This window comes from Cavia porcellus, unplaced genomic scaffold (assembly GCF_034190915.1).
Source record: "Cavia porcellus strain 051 isolate PalLab524CR breed Dunkin Hartley unplaced genomic scaffold, mCavPor4.1 scaffold_5, whole genome shotgun sequence".
Taxonomy (NCBI): Eukaryota; Metazoa; Chordata; class Mammalia; order Rodentia; family Caviidae; genus Cavia; species Cavia porcellus.
In genome coordinates, this window is record NW_026947488.1 from 89,046,405 (window position 1) to 89,060,192 (window position 13,788).

The following is a 13,788-nucleotide window of genomic DNA, read 5'->3' on the forward strand; positions in this document are numbered from 1 at the left end:
GAATATGTATGACTTATAAGTAATAAAATGTTTAGTGTTTAGCATATTATTATAGTATTAACTAAAAGTGTTTCCAAAAAACCTTCAATTGATATCCAAATATCCAACCAGCCACAGAAGCATATACTAAGAATTTATTTAACTCTGTAAACAAAGTAAGACATTAGTCTAGCTGTTAATTTAATATCTATTTATGATATCACAAAAATGTAAATATTTTGAAAATCATTTACAATGGGGCTGAGGATTTAGTTCAGTGGCATAAGTGCCTGCCTTACAAAGCGAGCGGTCATGAGTTCAATTCCATGTACCAAAAGAAAAAAAAAAGAAGAGCATAAAAGTAAACAGTTTACAAGCAAAAGAATTTTAATCTGGAAAAATATTGATCAAACTACGCTCCTTAACTCTAGCATTTTAATTAATGCCTTTTTTCTTTCAAAATTTAGACATATTATTTCAAATTTAATAGTATCTGTAATTAAAATGTGAATCCTATAGAAAAATTTGTTTTTATTTCATCAAAATTGTATGTTGCATACCAATTTTTATTTTATTGCCTTATAATGATACACTTTTGTTTTATTTTATTTATTTATTTATTGTCTTTTTCCTTTTTTATCATTACCGGGGATCGAACTCACAACTGCCTGCTTGCAAGGCAGGCACTTATATACCTTTATTTTAATGGGAGAATTTACACAGAACATTTACAGATCAAGGAAAAACAACTTTACAGTTTTAATTTTGACATATATATATACATTTAAAATATACATATATGTATATTTTAAATTCCTCTAGGGTTTTCAGTCTGTTACTTTGCTTTCAAGCTGTCTAAAACACTAATGAGAGCTATCAGAGCAAGACCTAATAATATTTACATATGTCTGATTTAAAGGCAGCATAAATGAAAGAATTCTGCCCTGTAGTGTCCTATCTGGACACTACAGCAGTGAGAGGCGGGACCAAGGGACGTTTACCTTGAGGGCATTTTCCCCACCCCTAGGCAATTTACCTGTGGCACAAAGTGAATTCCAATGGGCCAGTTGGGCATCAGTGATACCCCTCTAGGCACCACCCCAGACCAAAGCTGTATGTATGCCCCCACCGCCTGTCCCGCAGAGAAAGCCAGACCCTAGCGGTCATGGAGTTTCTCTCCACATTCTTAAAATAAAGGCCACTTTACCTTATATTGTCTTCTAACCACGCCCAAACTCCTATCAATAAACAATCTAAGTTTTTTTTAAATCTTTGGGTTACTTACCCCCAAAGTTTTTTCTACAATCCAAACTTATAGATGGAAAGGGAACAAATTAGAATTTTCCTCATTGTGCTAATGTATTGAGCAGGGTTTTGATGAGATCGAGGTATCTTGGGGTTCATTTTATTTTGATGAATGAAGTGAGGAAGTTTATGATTAAATAAAAGCAATTTAAGGTAGAATAGAAATGCCCATTTCAGCATAATAATTATTCAAAAATATCTAGAACATTTCATTAAAATTACAGTATACCAAAAAGATTATTGTTGGTTTGAAAACAAATTAGTGTCGGTGCTGTAATACATTGTAGTTTATTCTCTTAGTTTGTGGTATACAATACTAACATTTCTCTGTGTGAAGCATTTTGCATTGTAAAATTTGCATTAAAAACAAACAGCATTTTACCTTGAGTAAAACTTATCTCCTTAGGGTATTATGAGAAATAAAGGATGGAGGATGCTATTACAATGAAAAGATGTAATGCAAATAACAAATTCCTAGGACACTCAGTAGGACCACCTGTGTCTCCAGCACAGGAGATCCCTAAAAGTTCCTGGAGGTAGGTACCCTGAATAGTCAGGTTTGAATGACAATGTGAGCCATCTGTTGTCAGTGTGTGGGAGGGGATGGCTGAGATTCAGGAGGAAGCTTAGTGAGAGACTTTAAGTGGAAGGGAAGAGGAGTGTTTATTACAATGGGATTGAAAGGGAACCAACTGATGGCAAAAATTAAAAATTTAGAGATAATCAATTTTAGGCATTTAAAGTAACAAGTGCCATATTTAGGAAGAGATTAAACTAGAAAATTTTCCAGTTGTGAATAGACTTGATAGATCTTTAGGCAACATTTAGGTGACACAATGTTTGATTATTTGACTGAATTGAAAGTGAGAAATGAAAAAGTAATGTATCAAAATGACTCACATTTATTGCTGGGAGTGAATGTTGTTTTTTATGCATTGATAAGAACAGGTTTTAGGGGCTGGGGATTTAGCTCAGTGGTTTAAGCATCTGCCTGGCAAGTGCAAGATCATGAGTTTGATCCCTAGTGTGAGAGTCGACCCCCCCTGCTACAACCCCCTCCCCAGAGCGGGGAATGAAAGGGTTAACTCTCTAACTCCCCAGAGCGGGGAATAAAAGGGTTAACTCTCTAACTCCCCAGAGCGGGGAATAAAAGGGTTAACTCCCTAACTCCCCAGAGCTGGGAATGAAAGGGTTGACTCCCTAACTTCCCAGAGCTATCAGAACAGAGCAGTAAAGAATGCTTCACTCCCTAAACCTTTCCCAGGAGATAGTCAGAGCAGGGCCAAAAGGAATGTCTCTGCTAGTCATTAACCACTAGATGTTCTGTTCTCTGTAAAGATAGAGATAAGCAAAAGAATGTACTGTATAAACAGGACCAGGGAACACCTGGCACTCTAAGGTCAACCCAAGACCCTCGGTCTCCACGGTTACTCAGCCCCAGACCCTCAAATCAGCATTAGCCAGGTCCTGCGCCGCTCAAAATTAACCAATGCGATTTGCTTCTGTAAACTTACTTGCCTCCTGCGTGTACCTTTAAAAACCCTACACAAATTCCCCTCGGGGCCCCTCCGCACACGTTTGCCTGAGGGACCCCATGCGCATGGAAATAAACTTTCTTTTCCTCACCAAGAGCTGAGTCCTTGGGGTCTCTTTCCCTGCGGCGTTGGCCCTAACATCGTGGAGGCCCCAGCGAGATTAGCACGTCTCACGGGAGGTGACCCCAACGGCTCTACGGGTGAGTACGACTGGTCGCTTTTCATACCACTGGTGTTTACGCCCCGAGCCATACGGCTCCGATCTAGGGGCAATTTTTGTTATCTGTTTCGTACTCTGTTCCCTGGTGACTGGGGGACGCCCCACACGGTTTCCGTGGTTCACCGTCTGCGATAGGGCCTCCCTATCGATTTGGGGAATTTCGATTCCCAATCTGTGGTCCGTCTGGGCCAATTTGGAGACACCCTTTGAGGTGACTCATCTGGGGGATTTCGATTCCCAGTCTGTGGTCCGCCCGGGCCAATCTGGAGACACCCTGTAAGGTGTCTCATTTGGAGTGAAACTGATGCGTATGCATGTGAATGAGGTGGCCGGCCTGATTGTTTTGTGTGTCGTGGGTGCTGTGCTTGGTTATTTGTTGTACTGCGCTTGCGTTAACCGCCCTGTGACAATAGAACATCATGGGACAGTCGACCTCATCCCCATTGTCTCTCACCCTCGACCATTGGTCAGAGGTGCAGAAGAGGGCTCACGATCTCTCCTTGCAGGTCAAGAAGAGTAAGTGGCAGGATTTCTGCTCGACTGAGTGGCCTACTTTCTCTGTGGGATGGCCACCAGAGGGGACTTTTCATCTGCCCCTCATTCTAGCAGTTAAGGACGTCATCTTCCGCCCCGGACAAAGGGGGCACCCTGATCAGGTCGCTTACATCCTGGTATGGCAGGACCTCAGGGAGGAACCCCCATTATGGGTAAAATCCTTTCTTCCCCCTTCTGACTCATCTGTACCAAAGCTTTTAGCTCTGAAAGGACCTCCCACTTCGGCTCCGGTCCTGCCCGAGTCTCAGCCTGATCTACCCTTACTCGACTATGACCAGCCTCCCCCTTCCCAGCTGACTCAACCTCCTCCGTACCCACTCTCTCCTCCAGCCTCCTCGTCCGAATCGAGTGCTGCTTCTCCGTCAGCCCCCTCTTCACCTGAGCTAAATTTCTCTCCTCCTCCGATACCCACGTCCCCTCTATATCCCCCACTCCCTGCGATGGCTTGCCCCGAGCCCACTCCTCCGGGGCCCACGGGCCCAGCCCAGAACACTCGGAGCAAGCTACGGCCTGAGGATCCAGTCGTTACCCTCCCTCTCCGTCCCTATGGGCCCATGATAGACGATGGGACAGATGGAGGGCAGATGCCCGCTTTACAGTACTGGCCTTTTTCTACCTCAGATCTCTATAACTGGAAAAACAATAACCCTCCTTTTTCTGATGATCCTTCTAAGCTAACAGGTCTAATGGATTCTGTTATGTTCTCCCACCAACCCACATGGGACGACTGTCAACAGCTCCTAGGGGTCCTGTTCACCACCGAGGAAAGAGACCGCATCCTCCTGGAAGCCCGGAAAGCTGTTCCCGGAGAGGATGGCAGACCCACCCAGAGACCAGACCGGATCGATGACTTCTTCCCCTTAAAGCGCCCCAACTGGGACCCCAACTCACCTGCTGGTAGGCAGCATCTTTCTATCTATCGCCAGACTCTAATGGCAGGTCTCCGGGCGGCCGCAAGGCGCCCCACTAATCTGGCCAAGGTAAGAGAAGTTACCCAAGGACCTGCTGAGACTCCCTCAGTTTTTCTAGAATGCCTGATGGAAGCTTACCGGCGATATACGCCTTTTAACCCTGAGGAGGAAGGCCGACAAGGCTCGATAGCTATGGCCTTTATAGGACAATCGGCCCCTGATATAAGACGTAAGCTCCAAAGGCTAGATGGTCTCCAAGACCTGACTCTGAGGGATCTTGTTAAGGAAGCTGAAAAAGTCTACTATAAGCGGGAGACAGAGGAAGAGAAAGAATTAGCTAGGGACAAAAGACGAAACAAGGAATTAACTAAGATGTTGGCCACAGTTATTCAGGGAAAACCTGAGCCAGGAAAGGGAAAGCCCACTCGCCCTCCATTAGACCCTGACCAATGTGCATATTGTAAGGAAAAAGGACACCTGATCAAAGACTGTGAAAAGTTAAAAAAGAAACGGGCCAAAGAAGAACGAGAAAGGCAGTCCTCACAGCGATCCCGAGCCCCCATGCTCGCCCTAGATGAAGAAGACTAGGGACTTCGGGGCTCGGATCCCCTCCCCGAGCTCAGGGTAATATTTAAAGTGGAGGGGACTCCCGTGGAATTCGAGGTCGATACGGGAGCTGTTTATTCGGCCTTACAAGCCCCCTTAGGGGCCCTTTCAACTAAGAAATCATTAGTTCAAGGGGCTAACGGGAGCAAATATCGCTCGTGGACCACTGAGCGCACAGTTGACTTAGGCAAGGGAAAAGTAAAACACTCCTTTCTGGTTATTCCCGAATGTCCTGCTCCCCTCCTGGGACGGGACTTATTAACCAAACTGGGGGCAAAGATTTCCTTTGAGCCCCAAGGACCTCAAGTAACATTCCGTAACCCAAAGGTTGGGCAACCTATGGTTACGGTGTTATCTCTAAAACTGGAAGATGAATATAGGCTCTACGACCACCAGGATCCCCAGCCTATCGCCCCAGCCTGGCTAACTGATTTTAAAGAATCCTGGGCCGAGACGGCTGGACTTGGGCTGGCAAGCCAGCAACCGCCTGTAGTGGTTACTTTAAAAACCACTGCCTCCCCTATTCGGGTCAAGCAATATCCCATTAATAGAGAAGCTCACCTAGGGATTAAGGTGCACATACAGAGACTTTTAGACCAAGGGGTATTAACTCCTTGTCGGTCTGCATGGAATACTCCGTTACTCCCGGTCAAAAAGCCCGGGACGAATGACTACAGACCGGTACAGGACCTAAGGGAGGTCAATAGCAGGGTAGAAGACATTCACCCCACCGTACCCAATCCCTATAATCTCCTCAGCGAGTTAAATCCGTCAAGAACTTGGTATACTGTTCTAGATTTAAAGGATGCCTTTTTCTGTTTGCCTTTACACAAAGATAGCCAGCCCTTATTTGCATTTGAATGGACGGACCCTGAGACTGGGTCCGCCGGACAACTAACCTGGACGCGCCTCCCACAGGGCTTCAAAAACAGCCCAACCATCTTTGATGAAGCCCTACATAAGGATTTAGCCCCCTTTCGGGCTCAACACCCAAGCCTCACCCTTCTTCAATATGTAGATGACTTGCTGCTGGCTGCGGACTCTGAGGGTGACTGCACAAGCGGAACTCAGGACCTTTTACGTGAGTTGGCTATCCTGGGGTATAGGGCATCAGCAAAAAAGGCTCAAATTTGTAAGCGAGAGGTAATTTTTCTGGGCTACTCCTTAAAAGGGGGAAAAAGGTGGCTCACTGAGGCCAGAAAACAGACTGTGGTCCAGATTCCCCCTCCAAAGAGTCAAAAACAATTACGAGAGTTCCTGGGCACTGCGGGGTTTTGCCGGTTATGGATCCCCGGATTCGCAACTTTGGCAGCTCCCCTATATCCGTTACTGAAGGGGGGATCTCCCTTTATCTGGAAAAAAGATCACCAGCAGGCCTTTGATGCCATCAAGCGGGCTCTCCTGTCCGCTCCGGCCCTGGCTCTTCCTAATGTGGATAAGCCCTTTACTCTCTTCATGGAAGAAAAAAAAGGAATAGCGAGAGGAGTGCTGACCCAGGCCTTTGGGCCATGGAGGCGTCCGGTGGCTTACCTCTCAAAAAGATTGGACACTGTGGCAAGCGGGTGGCCACCCTGCCTAAAGGCCATCGCAGCAGCTGCCTTGCTCATTAAAGACGCTGACAAATTGACTTTGGGACAGAAAATAACAATCATTGCCCCGCACACGCTAGAAAGCATCATCCGCCAGCCTCCAGACAGGTGGCTCTCAAATGCCAGAGTTACTCATTATCAGAGCCTCTTGCTCAACAAGGACAAGATAACTTTTGGACCCCCGGTGACTCTCAACCCAGCGACTCTGCTGCCGGAAGAAGCTTCGGAACCCGTCCTCCATACCTGCCAGGACGTCTTGGCAGAAGAGGCCGGAGTACGACCGGACTTATTGGATTGCCCCTTACCCAATGCAGAGGTGACCTACTTCACTGACGGGAGTAGCTTTTTGATTCAAGGTAAGCGGTATGCGGGGGCGGCTGTGACTGATTATTCCAATGTTATATGGACAGCCAGACTAGAGGACGGGTCCTCGGCCCAAAAGGCCGAACTGATTGCTTTGACTAAGGCTCTGGAGCTCGCTAAAGGAAAGCGAGCGAACATTTACACGGATAGCCGATATGCTTTTGCAACGGCCCACATCCACCGGGCCATATACCGCCAGCGGGGGCTTCTGACCTCCGCAGGAAAAGAAATAAAACACAAACAGGAAATCCTCCAGTTGCTCGCTGCAGTTATGTTGCCCCAGAAGGTGGCGATAATACACTGTAACAGTCACCAGAAAGGGACTGATCCCGTCACAAGGGGAAACAACCTGGCCGATCAGGCAGCAAAATCTGCAGCCATGGGAGACTCACAGATGTTGGTGACTGATGTCAAAGATTCTCCTCAAAAGGAGAAAGCTCAGATTAACCAAACCCCTGAAACACCTGATTTGACTGCTTACATACAACAGGCCCACTGGCTCACTCATTTGGGAGCTAAAAAGCTAAGCCTACTGGCCCAACGCCAAGACTTCCCAGGGGTATCCCCCACTGCCATACGTCAGGTCGCCAATCGGGTGGTGGCTAATTGTGAGGCATGTCAATTGACCAATGCCTACCCTGCCAAGTTGGCCCCCGGCAAAAGGCTACGCGGCACCAGACCTGGACAATACTGGGAAGTGGACTTTACAGAAGTTAAGCCTGCCCGATGTGGACTAAAATATCTGCTAGTTTTTGTAGACACCTTTTCTGGATGGACTGAGGCTTTTCCTACCAAAAAGGAAACCGCTGCCGTGGTAACTAAAAAATTGATGGAAGAAATATTTCCCCGGTTCGGATTGCCAAAGGTAATAGGGTCTGATAATGGACCGGCGTTTGTGGCTAAGGTAAGTCAGGGACTGGCCAACATATTGGGGATTGATTGGAAATTACATTGTGCTTATAGACCCCAAAGTTCAGGGCAGGTAGAAAGAATGAATAGAACTATTAAGGAGACCCTCACTAAATTGGCTCATGAGACTGGCTTAAAAGATTGGACGATGCTCCTGCCGTATGCCCTTTTTCGCGCGCGAAACACCCCGTCTACCAAACCCCCTAACCTTACTCCCTTCGAAATCCTTTTTGGCACTCCACCCCCCATTCGAGATCTCACTCCCCTAACTGAGCATGCTGCCTTGTTGCCAACCTCCCTGTCTGACAGGCTCATCGCCCTTGACAATCTACAGAGGGACGTGTGGACGCAGCTAGCCTCGGCCTATGCTCCCAGTGAGTTCCCCGCGCCACACCTGTACCAGGTGGGAGACTTTGTGTTCGTCCGGCGCCACCAACAAGAGACTCTACAGCCTCGCTGGAAAGGACCATACCAGGTCCTATTGACTACTCCTACAGCGGTAAAGGTTGACGGAGTCGCCTCTTGGGTACACGCGTCACATCTAAAGCCTGCTTCAGCGCCAGAGGACGGCTCCTGGGAACTCAAGCGGTCTGATAACCCCTTAAAACTTAAGCTGAGCCGAAAGACTCTTTAATGCTGTTTCTGTACACCCCCCCCTTATGTATTACTATGAGATAACCCAACAAAAACCCCAGGTTGTAACCCCCTGGGCTATAATGAAATTGCTCATGTTAATGTTAGTGTTAGTCACCCCTACAATAGCGAACCCCCACCGCCCTTGGGTCTGGACATTAAGCCGATGGGACAGCCCAAAAGAGGTCGATAAGTGGACAGGTTCAGGCCATCCCACCTTTAGTTTCTATTCCTGTGATATTGTTCCTCTTGACCCTAACGTTGACCACCCCCCGGAAATATATCTATGTCCCGCGTCTGTGGAAGGAAGGAGTTATTGCAATTCCCCAGGCGAATACTATTGTGCCTACTGGGGATGTGAAACGATGGCCACAGCATGGACCCCCTCAATAAAGGACCGGCACCTTAGCTTGTCAGCAACAGGAGGAGGTCAACATAAAGGCCCTTTGCCACTGTCAAAGAGGAGCCTCCACTCCTATGACGGAGGACCAGGTCCTCACCCCCGAGGACCAATCTTGGACGACAGGAAGAATCTGGGGATTTAGATACTATATGAGTGGACCAGACACAGGAGGGCTCATTTTAATTAAAAAGGAACTAAAGACAGAGCCACTGCTGTCCACACCTTCTCCAACAACAGCTAGGGGGCCCTCATCCCCCATGCCTGTGACTACCCAAAGCCAAGTGCCCATAGTCTCACCTCACATCCCCTCCGGGTATTTAACTAATCCCCCTGAGTCGGGACTCGTCCCCCCAACCGTGAACTCCCTCCTCAGTCTTATACTTGGGGCTCATAAAGCCCTCAATCTTACCCATCCAGACCTAGCCCAAGCTTGTTGGTTATGTCTAAATGCTAACCCTCCATATTATGAGGGGACTGCTCTAAATGACTCCTATACGCTGACTCCTAATCCCGATCAGTGCGACTGGGATCATGTGTTCCACACCCTACCTTTACCTGACCTCGCTAGCCGAGGAACCTGTATAGGGACACTTGATAATTGGCCTACAAACCTACGCCATCGTTGCCTCACACATACTCGCTCCTTCCCCAGGAACCAATACCTCATCCCTCCTACTGGGACATTCTGGTTATGTACTACAGGGCTCACCCCTTGTGTCTCCACAAACGTACTCCTGGCAGGGGATAGCTCCTGCATCCTTATAGACCTCATGCCACGCATTAAATATCTCCCCCCTAACATGCTCCCCCTCATGAGAGGTCCATATAAACGAGAACCTGTCTCCCTGACCCTAGCAGTCCTATTGGGGATAGGTGTGGCGGGGGGAATAGGAACTGGCACAGCAGCCCTCATTACTGGGCATCAATCTCGCCAACAACTTCTTGCAGTAGTAAACCAAGATTTACAGGCCTTAGAAACTTCTATAACTGCGTTACAACAATCTCTCTCGTCTCTATCTGAAGTAGTGTTACAGAACAGGAGAGGCTTAGATCTACTATTTTTAAAAGAAGGCGGTCTCTGCGCCGCACTTAGAGAAGAATGTTGTTTCTACACCGATCATACTGGGATTGTAAAGGACGCAATGGAAAAGTTGAGAGAGAGAATCAAATCTCGAGAGCCCCCTTCAAATGAAGCCAAAATGTTTTCCTTCTGGGAATCAATCCTGCCCTATGTTCTCCCTTTACTGGGACCCCTGGCCGGATTCATTATAGTCATGGCTATAGCCCCTTGCCTCATTAACCGAGTAACCCAATTTGTGAGGGCCCAGATCTCTCAGGTAAAAGTTATGGTGCTACGTCAACAATATGACCCCTTACCTATACAGGACCTTTAGGATTAAAAGTCATTGGAGAAATAAAAGGGGGGAATGTGAGAGTCGACCCCCCTGCTACAACCCCCTCCCCAGAGCGGGGAATGAAAGGGTTAACTCTCTAACTCCCCAGAGCGGGGAATAAAAGGGTTAACTCTCTAACTCCCCAGAGCGGGGAATAAATGGGTTAACTCCCTAACTCCCCAGAGCTGGGAATGAAAGGGTTGACTCCCTAACTTCCCAGAGCTATCAGAACAGAGCAGTAAAGAATGCTTCACTCCCTAAACCTTTCCCAGGAGATAGTCAGAGCAGGGCCAAAAGGAATGTCTCTGCTAGTCATTAACCACTAGATGTTCTGTTCTCTGTAAAGATAGAGATAAGCAAAAGAATGTACTGTATAAACAGGACCAGGGAACACCTGGCACTCTAAGGTCAACCCAAGACCCTCGGTCTCCATGGTTACTCAGCCCCAGACCCTCAAATCAGCATTAGCCAGGTCCTGCGCCGCTCAAAATTAACCAATGCGATTTGCTTCTGTAAACTTACTTGCCTCCTGCATGTACCTTTAAAAACCCTACACAAATTCCCCTCGGGGCCCCTCCGCACACGTTTGCCTGAGGGACCCCATGCGCATGGAAATAAACTTTCTTTTCCTCACCAAGAGCTGAGTCCTTGGGGTCTCTTTCCCTGCGGCGTTGGCCCTAACACTAGTACCAAAAAAAAAAAAAAAAAAAAAAAAAGCAGGTTTTAGTAGGAATATAGTCTGGTTCTATTAGAATATGAAAATATATGGATTATACTAAAGAATTTCCATTCCATTATAAACAGTACGAAACTCAAAAGTGGTAAATTTTGGAAGATAAAATTTTATGGGAAGGGCTACTTTCCTATGGTTATAATGTTATATCAGCAATATATTTCTCAGGAACATTCAAGGTAGAAGTGCATTTGAATAATCTTATTTTTAACAGAAACCATCCCTAAAACCAAGGTCACATGATTTCATCATTTGTTTGATATTATGAAATGTAATGTACTGCAACATACATCCATTCCAACTTTGTATTCTTGAGGAAGAGTAAATATGTGAAAATGTATTTTGCCATTTATACTGTAGTCCAAGTACGTGGAGCCTGAAAACACCAGTTCTCCAAGAAGGACAACTCTTACATTTTGGTAAATTATACACTTCTGAGCTTATTAACCTTTCATCATCCAACATTTAGAGAGTACTAGTTAAAACTTCATGGTATAGGCGAATGAATACACCATAAAACATGATGAAAGTTCCATGAATCTGAAAACAGATGCTACACTGGCCATTCAGAGCTCTTCATGGACCTGCTCATACACATGCTCACAGATAGATGCTGCGGATACTGACTCAGAGTCTAAAGTAACATCAGTATAATGGTGACAGGAGGCTGCATCTTACAGAATCCTCTAATGTGGCTCCAACTCTTGTTTCCCGTGAAAAATTAATTTTTTCTAATATGATGGAATATTATGCCTACCAGTTACAGAGTAAGTGACTGATTCATCTTATTTAAGAAATTTTGAGGGCCAGGGATTTACCTAACAGGCACAAGGTAAGCACGAGGTCCTGAGTTCAATCTCTGATACAAAAAAAAAAAAAAGAATAAAAAAATTTTGATTTTCTGAGGAATTAAAGGCAAATGACATGTGAAATTTGTAGTGAAAAACATCATAAATATCAAATACAACCTCGTGGCCTATTGTAGATACAACTGTAGAAACAGCTTCCCATTCTGCATAGACTGTCTATCTATCTATCATCTATCTATCTTTCTATCTATCTATCTATCTATCTATCTATCTATCATCTATCTATCTGTCTATACATAAAACCTATATAATATATTGAATTCTCTGTAATATGTAGCATGCAGGTCTTGATGGGGAATGTTCAAAATAATTTCATAAAGAACAGGATATACAATGGGAATACTTACTTAATTTCAAAATGGTTAAGTCACTCCTAAAGAGAAACAGCAAAGTTTGGAAAGCTGGGTTGTTTGTTTTGCAGTAGAGCATACATTCTTTGTCACTTTTATGGGATACAGGTAAATTACACTGAGTGCAGATTTTCTTACTTTTGCTGTTATCATTTGAAAGTTTAAGTGGATAACAGGACATAGTGACATCTCTGGGTCAGATGCGGCACACTGTACTAGTTCCTCCTACGTACAACTGCAAAATATAGAAAGTTAAAAAATGTATTTCCTTGAAGTTTTTTATATAGAGGAATGTATAAGTACTTTACATTTATTGACCAAATACAGCTTTCTGAGTAGCTGTATGCAAAAATCATTCTGACACATTTTTGCCTCTGTTTGTAAAGTCAGTCATGGAGTATTCACATTTCTAGGTAGACATTTCATGCTGAGATTTGCTTGTCAAACTATTTTACGATTGTGCAAGAAAATCATTGTTCTCTTTAATTACAAGGTTTTGTAGTACAACATCTGAAGTCATCGCTTAAACCTCAATCTGTAGGCTTGCTTCAAAAAACCATATGCATCCTACGTGATACTTAATGCCAGCAATAGAATCTCTGTGCTGAAAATAGACACTGTGATTCCTGTGTTTTACTACCAAACCCTGATTGGTGCAATCAAGACATCAAGGAGAACTTGAACTGGGGTTGTGGCTCAGTAATGAGGAACTTATCTGGTACACTTGAGTTCCTGGGTACAATCTATGGCCCCTAAAAGAAAAAAAAAATCTCATTTCATATTTATCAATTTTTGAAAAAGATATTTTGGAGTCTGATTTGAACAACAAAACTATCACAGTCAACAAAATTTGGGAATATTAGGAGGAGAAGAAAAATGGAGCAATCTTTCTTTGAATTTTTCATTTGTATTCTTGACAATTAAAAGTTGCTACTACCTCTGTTATACTCCAAGTCTTTGTAAATACACAATAATTTTTAATGAGTGATTGATTAATAATAGTATGAGAGATTATTCATGTGGGAAAAATGTTCCTGTTCTTCTCTTGCTTATTTATACTATATTTTAAAGGAAATTATCCTTTCCTATCAATAAAAATAGAATCAGAGATTAGTAGGTCATAATTTGCCAGGCAAGCAATTTGTGTTATTTTGTCTCATTAAAAAGAATCTCAATAGCGGAGCTTTTTCCAAAATTCCAGCGTATTTTAAACAAGAAATCAAAAGAATGAATGAGTCTTCAGCAAAGCACAGAATGAAAATGTCTAGCTCTTTCTTTTTTCTTTCTTTCTTTCACTATTATCATTTTTTTATGTGCGCTTAACTGTTTGTGTGAGCTTAACATTTCTATTTTTCTGAATAGTAAAAGATCCTAATATTCAAAGCCATAGATTTTATTTTTAGTGCTACTGTCATTTCTCAAAGACTTAAAAAG

General features: G+C 44.6%; 1 protein-coding gene across 1 annotated transcript; it reads left to right on the plus strand.

Annotated features, from left to right (window-relative positions):
* Positions 1 to 3,458: 3,458 nt before the first annotated feature.
* On the plus strand, positions 3,459 to 8,647 carry LOC106027592 (uncharacterized). The gene is given in 2 exon segments (XM_063249283.1): positions 3,459 to 3,964; positions 4,049 to 8,647. Coding segments are annotated over 2 exon segments (5,064 nt in total). The 3' UTR covers positions 8,607 to 8,647.
* Positions 8,648 to 13,788: the final 5,141 nt, after the last annotated feature.